General features: G+C 38.6%; 1 protein-coding gene across 2 annotated transcripts in view; it reads right to left on the bottom strand.

Moving 5' to 3' along the window:
• slit3 (slit homolog 3 (Drosophila)) overlaps window positions 1–16209 on the bottom strand; it is a 615812-nt gene that overhangs the window by 585000 nt on the left and 14603 nt on the right. For both annotated transcript variants that reach the window (XM_061976782.1, XM_061976783.1), the window contains exon 3: window positions 14329–14534. In XM_061976782.1, coding sequence (XP_061832766.1) covers window positions 14329–14534 — 206 coding nt within the window. The remainder of the gene's footprint in view (window positions 1–14328; window positions 14535–16209) is intronic.

Here is a 16209-nt window from a genome sequence, read left to right as displayed (position 1 = left end):
TGGAAGGTGCAATGTTTAAAATGTGGTCTGAAAACTTTCCAGGAGGAGGTGAAAATAGGGCTTTGGAAAATCAGGAATTCCTGGAATTGTTTTAAACTTGGTAGTTTGATTCTCCAAGGTGAGTGGAGTGTGTGGGTGGTTGAATCGGGTGAGAAATGTGGGTGTTCGGTCAAATATAGCAGCTTCCTAGAAAAAGCAACCAGTTGTGTCACTTGATAGTGCCGTCTATTGAATTACGCAGCAAAGTTAAAAAATGCTACTTTAAAGGGGAACTGCACTTTTTGGGAATTTTGCCTATCGTTCACAATCACTATGACGGACAAGAAGACAAAAAAAATTTGGGCTCGTTCTAGATGGCTAGCAATGCAGCTAATGGAAGCAATCAATTCTACCTCTAAATCACTTTAAAAATGCATTCAAAAACTATCAACATTACTTCATTTACGTTCTGTAACCTGTATAATAATAACCAAGTTGTAGCAACATTGTTATTGTAAGCGATAACACTGAGGAACTATTTTTCTAGCGTACGAACACATTGGCATGGCAACTTGGGATTTTGGACGCTGGTGGGCTGTATCCGGCCCGTGGGCCGTAGTTTGGGGACCCTTGCCGTACAGTATAGGCAAGCAACCATCCATGCATTTTAGGACAAACCAAGGTTTATACTGTTTGTTTTGTTTCCTGTTTCCTAAAATAATACAAAAAATAACTACAAATCCCATTTCCATATGAGTTGGGAAATTGTGTTAGATGTAAATATAAACGGAATACAATATTTTGCAAATCATTTTCAACTCAGGCTGTACTGCATCGACATCAGTGTGTAAAAGATATCACCACATGGGCTCAGGAACACTTCAGAAAACCACTGTCAGTAACTACAGTTGGTCGCTACATCTGTAAGTGCAAGTTAAAACTCTCCTATGCAAGGCGAAAACCGTTTATAAACAACACCCAGAAACGCCGTTGGCTTCGCTGGGCCTGAGCTCATCTAAGATGGACTGATACAAAGTGGAAAACTGTTCTGTGGTCTGACGAGTCCACATTTCAAATTGTTTTTGGAAACTGTGGACGTTGTGTCCTCCGGACCAAAGAGGAAAAGAACCAGTCGGATTGTTATAGGCGCAAAGTTGAAAAGCCAGCATCTGTGATGGTATGGGGGTGTATTAGTGCCCAAGACATGGGTAACTTACACATCTGTGAAGGCGCCATTAATGCTGAAAAGTACATACAGGTTTTGGAGCAACATATGTTGCCATCCAAGCAACGTTACCATGGACGCCCCTGCTTATTTCAGCAAGACAATGCCAGACCTGTCTCCCATTGAAAATGTGTGGCGCATTATGAAGCCTAAAATACCACAACGGAGACCCCGGACTGTTGAACAACTTAAGCTGTACATCTTTCTTTTCTTTTCTTTCTTAAGTTTATTTCGAACATGAACACACTTACATGATAATACATCACACAATTTCATATCATTTCATTTTACATCATGCCCGAAAAGGAGTAGGAAGAAGCAAAGCTTATTTAATCCTGCCCCTTTCCCACTTCAAGCGTTTACAAATATATAGAATCATTTACTGACCTTTTTATATAATAAAATAACATCTATGAATTAGTATACAACAGTTTTGTAATATGTAATTAATTAATTAATTCAGTCATTATTAACATCAAGCAAGAATGGGAAAGAATTCCACTTGAGAAGCTTAAAAAATGTGTCTCCTTAGTTCCCAAACGTTTACTGAGTGTAAAAAGGAAAGGCCATGTAACACAGTGGTGAACATGCCCTTTCCCAACTACTTTGGCACGTGTTGCAGCCATGAAATTCTAAGTTAATTATTATTTGCAAAAAAAAAATTAAGTGTATGAGTTTGAACATCAAATATCTTGTCTTTGTAGTGCATTCAATTGAATATGGGTTGAAAATGATTTGCAAATCATTGTATTCCGTTTATATTTACATCCAACACAATTTCCCAACTCATATGGAAACGGGGTTTGTACAAAAATTTGCATAATTGGCTATGACGCATGAGAACGAACACAAAAATGTTTCAAAATTCAAATTAATCATTCTTACAAGCCCATGGGTAGGTATTCGTATTGTTTGAATTTTAAACGATACAACAGTAGGGAGGGGATTTATATGGCTCCATTTTTCACGGTTTACCTGACATGAAACGTGACGAATTGGGGAGTACACTTATCCTCTTTAGCCTCCAGATAGCAGTAAAGTGTTGAATCTCTTAAAACGGGTTTTGTGGCAATTCCAACTTTGACCACAGCATCTGTTGCGAAGTAAAGTGACGCTTTCCATAATTTTCGGCAGACTGCATTGCAAAATCGGGCAGCGTGGAGCAATAGGGTGAGTTTAGATTAAAGCCAGATGAGATGCTGGTGAGGATGGCCCCCAAACGTCTCCCTTGGGTGGGGTGTTTAAGGCCCAGCCGACCGGTAAAAGACCACAGGGAAGACCCAGGACACGTTGGGGGGCACTATGTCTCGGGATCCCCCGGGAGGAGCTGGACGAAGCAGCTGGGGATAGGGAAGTCCAGGCTGAGTTAAAGGTTGAAGGGTCTAATCCACTAATGGCCGATAAATATTCAAAAGCTCCAAACAAAAGTTCTTGGGGGAGCATTCGCGAAGAATCAAAGAGTCTCACTGGGTTTTCCATTCGCCAGCCACAAATAAACAGCGCGGCCCGGGGACCAAGCCACAACAGAACTTGTGTGTTTAGCAAGTTTTTTTGGCCAAAATGCGACACAAATCGTCACCCGATGCTCTCTCCTGGTCCCGCTTGCGGACGCGCCGGAATGCGAGGGAATAACCCTTTGTGACGACGCCGCCTTTCCCAAAGAAGTTTCAAAACAATGACCTGGATAAATCAGAGCAACATAAACACATCCGTGTGTGTGTGTGTGTGTGTGTGTGTGTGTGTGTGTGTGTGTGTGTGTGTGGAGGTGCGACCATCAAATGTTTCTCCCTCGGGGAATACCCCTCCACCTCTCCCCCTCCTCAGGATGCTCGAATTGTTTTTGTTTTCTTAGATTGTAAATGTCTTCGGGGGATTGCCGTGTAAAAGCCAGCAGGTCCCCGGAAGGTCAAAAGCGGGTAGAAGTGTGTGTCCATTAGGGGTGTAACGGTACACAAAAATTTCGGTTCGGTATCGAACCTCGGTCACGGTTCGGTTCATTTTCGGTACAGTAAGAAAACAACAAAATATACATTTTTTGGCTATTTACCAAATTTGTAAACAATGGCTTTATCCTTTTAACATTAGGAACACTGTAATAATTCTGCCCACGTTAATCAACATTAAACTGCCTCAAGTTGTTGCTCAGATTAAATAAAATTACAAAACTGTTCTTCTACATATAAAAAGTGCAACATTAAACAGTTTCAAGTCAACTCATCATGCTTAATTTATTACAGCATTTGGGAAGCCTGTAGTTGATTTTTATTATGTAAATGTTATATTTTTATCAAAATGTGATAGCAGGGACCCTGCCATTCAAAACTAGGCTGCTTCATTACTAATGATTAATGTAACTATAGCTGAAAAAAATAGTACAATAGCAATAGGAGAGACTACACACACACACACACACATACTCACACCGCAAAATGAGCTAACGTTACGCTAAAAGCTAATTAGCCTTCACCTTAAGCCAGGACTGCGAGCGAGCTGAGTTTCTAGAACAGGGGTGTCAAACTCAAATACAGAGTGGGCCAAAATTTAAAACTGAACAAAGCCGCGGGCCAAGGTTGAACAAATTAACCTTTAACGTCCTCTACGAGCTATCGTCACGTCCCCTTTTCATCCATTCTAACATCGTTCAGACCCAGTCACAAGATATGTGCGGCTTCTGTATGCACACACAAGCAAATGCAACGCATACTTCATCAACAGCGATACAGGTCACACTGAGGGTGCCAGTATAAAAAACTTTAACACTGTTACAAATATACGCCACACTGTGAACCCACACCAAACAAGAATGACAAACATTTTGGGAGAACATCTGCACCGTAAAACAACATAAACACAACAGAACAAGTACCCAGAATCCTTTGCAGCACTAACTCTTCTGGGACGCTACAAAATACACCCCCGCTACCACCAAACCCCCCCCCCCAAACACACACACCTTGTAGCGTCCCGGAAGAGTTAGTGCTGCAAAGGCTTCTGGTTTGGTGTGGATTCACAGTGTGGCGTATATTTCTAACAGTGTTAAAGTTTTTTTATTCGGCTACCCTCAGTGTAACCTGTATCACTGTTGATGAAGTATGCGTTGCATTCTAATGTTTGTGCCTGCAGAAGCCGCACATGATATGTGACTGGGCCGGCGCTGGCTGGCTGGCGTTTGGAAGACTCCCAGGAGGATCGGCGGGCCAGCTTTAGTGTTAATTTGATATCGCCTCAAGGGCCAAGTGAAATTACACGGCGGGCCAAATTTGGCCCGCGGGCCAGAGTTTGACACCCATGTTCTAGAAGGTCAACGGGCTCATAGTGATGTTACTAGTAGTTGACTGGGAGGTGTTTATTATAATTTGGGGAGAGTACGCTGCCTGATGCTCACCTGCTAAACACCTATTTGCTCCACGCTGAAGCACTGACTACATGCGCTTTGAATACGCACTGCTGATTGGCTGTTACCGCTTTTTGTGTAACCAATCAGATGGTTGTGTGGGTGGGACAAAAAGAAGAAGCAAAGCAGCTTGTTCAGACTTTAGCTTAAAAACTCGTTCGGTACACTTCCGAACCGAACCGAAACCCCCGTGCCGAAACTGTTCAATACAAAACACGTACCGTTACACCCCTAGTGTCCATGCAGGTCACTTTCTGTAAATTCCGAACTAAAACCAGCTACTTTTTTTTTCCCCTACACTTTGAACTTACAAGATGGCGTTGCTACTTTATGGGTTTTTTTCTTCGCTGACGGCCATAATAAAGAGTAAAAAAAAAAAGCAAATACCGTATTTTTCAGAGTATAAGTCGCTCCGAAGTATAAGTCGCACCGGCCGAAAATGCATAATAAAGAAGGAAAAAAAACACATAAGTCGCACTGGAGTATAAATCCCATTTTTGGGGGGAAATGTATTTGATAAAAGCCAACACCAAGAATAGACATTTGAAAGGCAATTTAAAATAAATAAAGAATAGTGAACAACAGGCTGAATAAGTGTACGTTATATGAGGCATAAATAACCAACTGAGAACGTGCCTGGTATGTTAACGTAACATATTAAAGGTAAGAGACATAAATCCCATGAAATCTTATACGTCTAGTCTTACGTGAATGAGCTAAATAATATTATTTGATATTTTACGCTAATGTGTTAATAATTTCACACATAAATCGCTCCTGAGTATAAGTCGCACCCCCGGCCAAACTATGAAAAAAAAACTGCGACTTATAGTCCGAAAAATAGGGTACTTTTTTTCCTACACTTTGAACTTACAAGATGGCGTTGCTACTTTATGGGTTTTTTCTTCGCTGACGGCCATAATAAAAAGTTTAAAAAAAAAAAAAATTAAGCAAATACCCAAGAAGGTGTTTTATTGTATTGTTTGTGTAAAAGCCAGCAGGTCCCCGGAAGGTCAAAAGCGGGTAGAAGTGTGTGTCCATGCAGGTCACTTTCTGTAAATTTGGGACTAAAACCAGCTACCGTATTTTTCGGAGTATAAGTCGCACCGGCCGAAAATGCATAAAGAAAGAAAAAAACATAAGTCGCACTGTTGTGTACATACATCTACTGATGCTTAGTCTGGACACATCCTCAGTGACCTCTTGGATTCACCGGGCGTTTCGGGTCTCTCAACTGGTCATACGCCCTCCTCCAAGCGACCCAACCGGGGGTGATCAAATCCCCCGGCTTGTGTGCAGACGGCTCGCTAGCTACCATGACTCCAAGGATCTCCTCTTTTGAGCCACAACCATCTCGAGGCCCTTTCCGCCGCTTCGGTGGTACTGCGGATGGCTCTCCTCTTTCTCTCTCCATCGATGCCCAAACTGCTGAAGGCTCTGACCAAGGAACGGGCTGCAAATCCTCTACATCCAACCTCCACAGGGAAACACCTTGCTGTCCAACCAGCCTGCTGACAGTCGCTGACCAGTCCTGCATACTTGGAGAGCTTCCTCTCGAAGGCTTCTTCCAGGCGATCTTCCCACGGGACTGTCCGCTCCAGCAGCACAGCTTGTTTGGTGGACTCAGACACAAGGACAATGTCTGGTCGCAGGGTGGTGACTGCGATATGGCTGGGGAACTTCAGCTGGTTTTCAAGGTCCACCAACAACTGCCAGTCTTTTGCAGACGTCAGGATGCCTGCTGATGTTTTCCTAGCAGGAGTTGGCGTGTCCCCAGCTCTGACAAAGGCGATGGTTTTCTTGGAGGGGTGGAACTGTTTTGCCCATGACAGTCCTGTGCTAATGGCTTCAGCGATGGTCTTCAGGACTTGGTCATGCCTCCACCTGTACCTTCCATCTCCAAGTGCCTTTGTACAGCAACTGAGGATGTGTTCCAGGGTTCCTCGCTTGGAGCACAGTGGGCATGCTGACGTCTCTGCTATGCCCCATGTGTGCAGGTTTGAAGGGCTTGGGAGCACATCATATACTGCCTGGATGAGAAATTTGATGCGTTGCGGCTCGGCTTTCCAAAGCTCAGCCCAGGTCACTCTCCTCTCAACCGCATTCTCCCATCTTGTCCAAGCTCCCTGTTGCTTCATTCCAACAGCCTTGCAGGTTCTTGTCTCCTCCACTGCCGCTCTCACCTCATCCTGAACAAGACGTCGGCCTTCCTTCCCCCTAGTGTTCAGTTGGGGAGTTGGAAAGGACCCTAGCCCAGCTCGACCCCATGTAACTGCTCCAACCAGGCTCCTATGTCCTGGAGTATAAGTCGCATTTTTTGGGGAAATTTATTTGATAAATCCCAACACCAAGAATAGACATTTGAAAGGCAATTTAAAATAAATAAAGAATAGTGATGCATAAATAACCAACTGAGAACGTGCCTGGTATGTTAACGTAACATATTATGGTAAGAGTCATTCAAATAACTATAACATATAGAACATGCTATACGTTTACCAAACAATCTGTCACTCCTAATCGCTAAATCCCATGAAATCTTATACGTCTAGTCTCTTACGTGAATGAGATAAATATTATTTGATATTTTACGGTAATGTGTTAATAATTTCACACATAAATCGCTCCTGAGTATAAGTCGCACCCCCGGCCAAACTATGAAAAAAACTGCGACTTAGTCGGAAAAATACGGTACCCAAGAAGGTGTTTTATTGTATTGTTCGTGTAAAAGCCAGCAGGTCCCCGGAAGGTCAAAAGCGGGTAGAAGTGTGTGTCCATGCAGGTCACTTTCGGTAAATTCGGGACTAAAACCAGCTACTTTTTTTCTTACACTTTGAACTTACAAGATGGCGTTGCTACTTTATGGGTTTTTTCTTCACTGACGGCCATAATAAAGAGCAAAAAAAAAAAAAGCAAATACTCAAACAGGTGTTTTATTGTTTGTGCTATGGCTTACTGCAGAGGCTGCAGTGTGCTCCCATTTGGCACTGTAAACCGTAAGTACAAGTACGATCTTCTAGTCGTCCATGGCTTTTCTACTAGGGATGTCCGATAATGGCTTTTTTGCCGATATCCGATATTCCGATATTGTCCAACTCTTAATTACCGATACCGATATATACAGTCGTGGAATTAACACATTATTATGCCTAATTTGGATAACCAGGTATGGTGAAGATAAGGTCCTTTTTAAAATAATTAATAAAAGATAAATTAAAAACATTTTCTTGAATGAAAAATAAAGTAAAACAATATAAAAACAGTTACATTGAAACTAGTAATTAATGAAAATGAGTAAAATTAACTGTTAAAGGTTAGTACTATTAGTGGACCAGCAGCACGCACAATCATGTGTGCTTGCAGACTGTATTGATATATATTGATATATAATGTAGGAACCAGAATATTAATAACAGAAAGAAACAACCCTTTTGTGTGAATGAGTGTGAATGAGTGTAAATGGGGGAGGGAGGTTTTTTGGGTTGGTGCACTAGTTGTAAGTGTATCTTGTGTTAATTAAAAAAAAAAAAAAAAACGATACCGATAATAAAAACAAAACGATACCGATCATTTCCGATAGTACATTTTAAAGCATTTATCGGCCGATAATATCGGCCTGGACATCTCTAGTTTCTACTAGTATGGGTTCTTCATTAATTGCTCCAAGCAGGTTTGTAAGTTTTACAATATAACTAAAACTGTTTATACTTCCTAAACCGCCCCATGTGTGACCTCTGTAGGAGTGTTTTCATGCCTGTGTACGTGCTAGCGTCGTTAGCATTAGCTAATATCTATATCTGTGTTAATATTAACTTACAATGGCATTATTTTTGTATTGTTTCAGTTTCGTGAATTCACCAAGAGGTCACCATGGAGTCATCGAGTCTGTTTAGCCGATCGGAAAGCTAGCTTCCGCCACTAGTGGGTCCATAACGGCGACTTCTGTTTTGTTTGATCAGCCGTTTTACAGGCACTGTTTGGACACAATTAAGGTATGTAAATAAACATTTACTGAATATTTCTGTGTAAATAACTCATTTCACATACTGTATTTTTCGGACTATAAGTCGTAGTTTTTTTTCATAGTTTGGCCGGGGGAAAAGAATTAAATGTAACCCTAAAGACAAGAACCAAATGGGAACTGGAAGACAAGAACCAAATGGGAACTTGAAGACACTTCACGGTACTTCAGGAGAAGTACTGTATTTTTCGGACTATAAGTCGCAGTTTTTTTCATAGTTTGGCCGGGGGTGCGACTTATACTCAGGAGCGACTTATGTGTGAAATTATCAACACATTACTGTAAAATATCAAATAATATTATTTATCTCATTCACGTAAGAGACTAGACGTATAAGATTTCATGGGATTTAGCGATTAGGAGTGACAGATTGTTTGGTAAACGTATAGCATGTTCTATATGTTATAGTTATTTGAATGACTCTTACCATAATATGTTACGTTAACATACCAGGCACGTTCTCAGTTGGTTATTTATGCCTCATATAACGTACACTTACTCAGCCTGTTGTTCACTATTCTTTATTTAATTTAAATTCCCTTTCAAATGTCTATTCTTGGTGTTGGCTTTTATCAAATACATTTCCCCAAAAAATGTGACTTATATTCCAGTGTGACTTATGTTTTTTCCCTTCTTTATTATGCATTTTCGGCCGGTGCGACTTATACTCCGAAAAATACGGTAACTGCGACTAATATACGAGTGTGCTCTGTAGCGCATGTGCCCAACTACTGGTAATACAGCAGGTTTGTCACTCACACCACTGCAGACAAACCACAACAATAGTATTGTTGGGGTATTATTTTGAAAATGTAGCATTATCGCCTTTGTGATGAATGTGCGTGTTAGCAGGAAACCAAACTATCAACTCTCACAGTGTGGAAATCACATCAGTGACCCCACGCCAGCTCTGATTGTGTATGTAGTCTCTGCAGGCTCGCAGTGCTGATTGCCCCCAGGGCTTTTTTGTTTGGAGGGAGGGCAGAACCATTATTAGCATGCTTAATCACTTCCATATACATTTGCAGAATACCAATGTGTGTGTGTGTGTGTGTGTGTGTGTGTGTGTGTGTGTGTGTGTGTGTGTGTGTGTGTGTGTGTGTGTGTGTGTGTGTGTGTGTGTGTGTGTGTGTGTGTGTGTGTGTGTGTGTGTGTGTGTGTGAGTGTGTCATCACACAAGGCTCAATAGGTTAGGAAAGCTTTGCCTTATCGGCATCATTCAGCTTCTAGGGCCACTTGGGGCAAAGATAAAGTTCTTTCATTCATTAAAATGACAACTTGGCATTTTTTTAAGCAAGTTTGACAACTTTTTCATTGATTTTAGCACTTTCATTCAACTTGCAACACAACTTGGGAGAAAACTGCAACTTTTCTAATCAAACTCAATGATCAGGACTTTTTTTCTCCATTTCAAAAGACAAGTATGGAACATGTTTCCCTTAATTCCAAGACAATGGTATGACTTCTAACACCATTGTTGTTTAATAACAAAGTTGTTATTAAAATGACAACTTTGGACTATTTTTTCACAACTTTGAATACAATTTTTGGGAAAGTTATCACTTCATTTAAGGACTGCCATGCAGCTTCTAACACAACAAGTCCTTTCATTAATTCAAATTAATAATGAGGACTCATTGTCTCCATTTTCAATCTAGACATTTTTTTTAAAAAAAGGTAATTTGAGTACAAACTTGTGACATTTTCCACTGAAATTCCATCTTTTAAGGCTCTGACCCCTAACAAAAGTTGCAATATTCACTTTAATTTTAAGCGTCATAATTAGAGATGTCCGATAATATCGGCCTGCCGATATCGGCCGATAAATGCGTTAAAATATAATGTCGAAAATTATTAGTATCGTTTTTTTTCATTATCGGTATCTTTTTCTTTTTTTTTTAATTAAATCAACATAAAAAACACAAGATACACTTACAATTAGTGCACCAACCCAAAAAACCTCCCTCCCCCATTTACACTCATTCACACAAAAGGGTTGTTTCTTTCTTTTATTAATATTCTGGTTCCTACATTATATATAAATATATATCAATACAGTCTGCAAGGGATACAGTCCGTAAGCACACATGATTGTGCGTGCTGCTGGTCCACTAATAGTACTAACCTTTAACAGTTAATTTTACTCATTTTCATTAATTACTAGTTTCTATGTAACTGTTTTTATTGTTTTACTTTGTTTTATTCAAGAATTTTTTTTTAATTTATCTATCTTATTTTTTATTATTTTTTAAAGTACCTTATCTTCACCATACCTGGTTGTCCAAATTGTTAATTCCACGACTGTATATATCAGTTGATATCGGTATCGGTTGATATCGGTAATTAAAGAGTTGGACAATATCGGAATATCGGATATCGGCAAAAAGCCATTATCGGACATCCCTCGTCATAACAAAAATAATAAATAAAAAATATTCTGCAAGATTACATTCCCAGGTCCCTTAAATAGAAACATCTCTTATTAAAATTACAATTTAGGACAGTTTTTTCACAACTTTAAATGCACGTTAGGCAAGCTTTCACTTAATTTAGGGACTGCCATGCAGTTTCTAACACAACCTGGGACATATAAAGTGCTTTCATTCATTAAAAATACAACTTAAGACAGTTATTCCCAACTTTAAATGCAAGCCGGGCAAGTTTTCCCTTAATTTTGGGACTGTCATGCAGCTTCTAACACAACTTTGGACAAAAAAAGTCAAGTCCTTTCATTCATTAAAATTACAATTTGGGACAGTTTTTTCACAACTTTAAATGCAAGCCGAGCAAGTTTTCACCTAATTTTGTGACTGGCACAGAGCTTCTAACACAACTTCGGACGAAAAAGTAAAGTACTTTAATTCATTAAAATCACAACTTTAGACTTTTTTTTCACAATTTTAAATATAGTTTTTGGCAAGTTTTCACTTCATTTAAGGACTACCAAGCAGTTTCTAACAACCTGGGACATACAAAGTCCTTTAATTCATTAAAATGAATAATCATTACTTATTGTCTCTATTTTAAACCTAATTTGACAACGTTTTCCATCTAATTTCGGGACAAACTTGCAAAATTTTCCAGTGCAACTCCACTTTTCAGGGCTTAGCCTCGTAACAAAAGTTGTAATATTCACTTTAACTGCAGATTATAGTTGGCACATGCAAAAACATTTTTAAAAATAAAAATGAATATGGGAACATCTCTTATCTCATTAAAATTACAACTTGGAACAGTTTTTTTCACAACTTTAAATATCATTTTTGGCAATTGTATTTAATTTTGTGACTGTCACGCAGCTTCTAACAACCTGGGACAGATAAAGTAAAATCTGTACAATTTTGGACTATTTTTTCACAACTTTAAATATAATTTTTGGCAAGTTTTCACTTAATTGTGGGACTGCTACGCAGCTTCTAACACAACTTTGGACAAAAAAAGTCAAGTCCTTTCATTCATTAAAATTACAATTTGGGACAGTTTTTTCACAACTTTAAATACAAGCCGAGCAAGTTTTCACCTAATTTTGTGACTGGCACAGAGCTTCTAACACAACTTCGGACGAAAAAGTAAAGTACTTTAATTCATTAAAATCACAACTTTAGACTTTTTTTTCACAATTTTAAATATAGTTTTTGGCAAGTTTTCACTTCATTTAAGGACTACCAAGCAGTTTCTAACAACCTGGGACATACAAAGTCCTTTAATTCATTAAAGTGAATAATCATTACTTATTGTCTCTATTTTAAACCTAATTTGACAACGTTTTCCATCTAATTTCGGGACAAACTTGCAAAATTTTCCAGTGCAACTCCACTTTTCAGGGCTTAGCCTCCTAACAAAAGTTGTAATATTCACTTTAACTGCAGATTATAGTTGGCACATGCAAAAACATTTTTAAAAATAAAAATGAATATGGGAACATCTCTTATCTCTCATTAAAATTACAACTTGGAACAGTTTTTTTCACAACTTTAAATATCATTTTTGGCAATTGTATTTAATTTTGTGACTGTCACGCAGCTTCTAACAACCTGGGACAGATAAAGTAAAATCTGTACAATTTTGGACTATTTTTTCACAACTTTAAATATAATTTTTGGCAAGTTTTCACTTAATTGTGGGACTGCTACGCAGCTTCTAACACAACCTAGGACAGATAAAGTCCTTTCATTCATTAAAATTACAATTTGGAACAGTTTTTTCACAACTTTAAATGCAAGCTGGGCAAGTTTTCACCTAATTTTGTAACTGGTACGGAGCTTCTAACAACTTCGGACGAAAAAATAAAGTACTTTTATTCATGAAAATCACAACTTTGGACTATTTTTTCCACAATTTTAAATAGTTTTTGGCAAGTTTTCACTTCATTTAAGGACTGCCATGTAACTTTAACAACCTGGGACACACAAAGTCCTTTAATTCATTAAAATGAATAATCAGGACTTATTGTTTCTATTTTAAACCTAATTTGACAACTTTTTACATCTAATTTAGAGACAAACTTGCAACATTTTCCAGTGAAATTCCATCTTTTAAGGCTCTGCCCCCTAACAAAAGTTGTAATATTCACTTTAACTGCAGATTATAGTTGGCACATGCAAAAACATTTTTTTTAAATAAAAGTGAATATAGGAACATCTCTTATCCGTCACTAAAATCACAACTTGGAACAGTTTTTTCACAACTTTAAATATAATTTTTGGCTATTTTTCATTGAATTCTGTGACTGTCACGCAGCTTCTAACACAACCTGGGACAGATAAAGTCCTTTCATTCATTAAAATTACAACTTAAGACAGTTTTTCACAACTTTAAATGCAAGTTGGGCAAGTTTTCACTTAATTTTATGACTGTCACGCAGCTTCTAACAACTTCGAACATCCATCCATCCATTTTCTACCACTTTTCCCTTTTGGGTCGCGGGGGGGGCTGGAGCCTATCAGCTGCATTCGAACAAAAAAGTAAAATCTTTTTATTCATTAAAATCACAACTTTGGACAATTTTTTCACAACTTTAAATAGTTTTTGGCAAGTTTTCACTTCATTTAAGGACTACCATGCAGCTTCTAACAACCTGGGACATATAGTCTTTTAATTCATTACAATGAGTAATGAGGACTTGTCTATTTTAAACCTAATTTGGGGACAAACTTGCAACATTTTCCAGTGAAATGCCATCTTTTAAGGCTCTGCCCCTTAACAAAAGTTGCAATATTCACTTTAACTGCAGATTCGAGTTGGCACATGCAAAAAAAAAAAAAAAAATTAAAATGAATATGGGAACATCTTGTATCTCTCATTAAAATTACAACTTGGAACAGTTTTTCACAACTTTAAATATAGTTTTTGGCAAGTTTTCACTTCATTTAAATCCTTTCATTCATTAAAAAATAATAATCAGGACTTACTTTCTTTTTTAAACCTAATTTAACAATTATTTCCATCTAATTTGAGTACAAACTTGCAACATTTTCCAGTGAAATTCCACTTTTCAAGGCTCTGGCCCCTAACAAAAGTTGCAATATTCACTTTAACTGCAGATTATAGGTGAGACATGCAAAAAAAAAAAATTTTTTAATGCTGTAATATTGAATCCCAGGTCTCTTAAATTCATCCTTTCCATACTTGGTATGCACATAAGCCTTGTTTCCGACTCTTTGAAGCATTTCAAGGGAGATGACAGAGATGTCAAACAAGCACACTTACAGACGCTCGGCACCGCGCGGTATCCCCTTCGGTATCGTCTTCAGACCCAGACCCTGACAGTCCACATGGGACCCAGAGCAGCTGCACTTGTGTGGGCATCCATCCGCGCAGCACACGGCGCACAGCACCACCAGAGCCCAAAGCCGGCCAGGCTGCATGACATCCGCTGGGAGTAAGTCACCGATAATCCGTGTGGAAAGTTGGATCTCCAGATGGGGGAGAAAAGAGCCAAATATTACAAAAGTAGTTGTTTGAGACTGTTGTTGAAGCACGTGGAGGCAAAAAGAAAAGGTCAATAATTTAAGAGTGCATCCCTCCTAGAAAAGTCTCCAAACTTGCCAAGTTGCAAAAGTCTTCAGTGAAATTAAATGTTTAAGTGTAGATGAAAAAAAAAAAAACAACATTCCATCCACAGGCAGGTTGTAAAAGGTCTGCACTAAAAAGTAGAAAGAAGAAGAAGTCATCGGGAGCAAAGTTAGGAGGGAAGTGGCACAACACAGACTGGTGCGCTCTGAGGGTTCGGACTTAGGAGCCGCCTCCTCCCCAAAATATCTCCTCCCTCTCCTTCTTGATGTCACCACAACAAACTTTCACTGAGGCGGCCGCCTCCTTTGCCCTGCCACAAATGTACTTTATATGTTCTATACGCACACAAACGCCCATGGACCGTGTATAGGACTGCTGTGTTCAATGACAAAGCAGGCTTCGCTACACATCTTAAAACCCACCAGTCAGCTGAAAAACGTGAGGGTTAAGCTTGACGATTTTGTTTTTCTTCAGCAAATAGGCTAACCTAGCATGATGTTGCTGCTAAATCCTGATGTACTGTTAGCACTTGTGGCTAACGTGTGTGTCCTCCCGTCCCGTGCTAATGTCACGTCACTGTTTTTGTGTATAACTAAAACACAACGTATCATACTTCCTCTCGCTGAGCCGTTTGAAATTAGCTCCGTTTTTGGCGTCAGCGGTATATCCGCATGCGGTGTTAATTTAACTAGAGTGCTTTGCACGAGTCCATTTTCACTATTGTCTTGCTGTGGGGCAGACTGGCTCATACGTGCACATGCATCCCTCGCTGCGGCCATTTCTAATACCAAGTAGCGTATAGTTTTAACTTTACTGTCAGTGCTATGGAAGCGCTAAAAAGTACAACATGTACACACACATTATATATATACACACACACTGTGCATATACACTGTACATATATGTATAAATATTTACACAAACATACATATATACACATATACCCACACATATATATACACACACACATCTATATACATATATATACACACACACATCTATATATATATACATATATATATATATAGATCTATGTATATATATATAGATATATATACACACATATATATATATACATATAGATCTATATATACACATACATACATATAGATCTATATATACATATAGATCTATATATGCACATACATATAGATCTATATATACACATACATATAGATCTATATACACACACACAGATCTACACACACACACACACACAGATAGATCTATACATATATATACACACACATATATATATATATATATACACACATACATACGGTACATAGATCCACACACACACACACACACACACAAACATATATATATATATACATATACACACATAGATCCACACACACATATATATAGATCTACATATACATACACACACATACCTATCTACACACACACACAGATCTACATATATATAAACACACATACATACCTATCTACACACACAGATCTACACACATACATACCTATCTACACACACACACACACACACACACACATACACACACATATAGATCTATATATACATATAGATCTATATATACACATACATATAGATCT

This window comes from Nerophis lumbriciformis, linkage group LG16, assembly GCF_033978685.3.
Source record: "Nerophis lumbriciformis linkage group LG16, RoL_Nlum_v2.1, whole genome shotgun sequence".
Classification (NCBI taxonomy): Eukaryota; Metazoa; Chordata; class Actinopteri; order Syngnathiformes; family Syngnathidae; genus Nerophis; species Nerophis lumbriciformis.
This window is presented reverse-complemented; position numbering and strand designations above follow the sequence as displayed.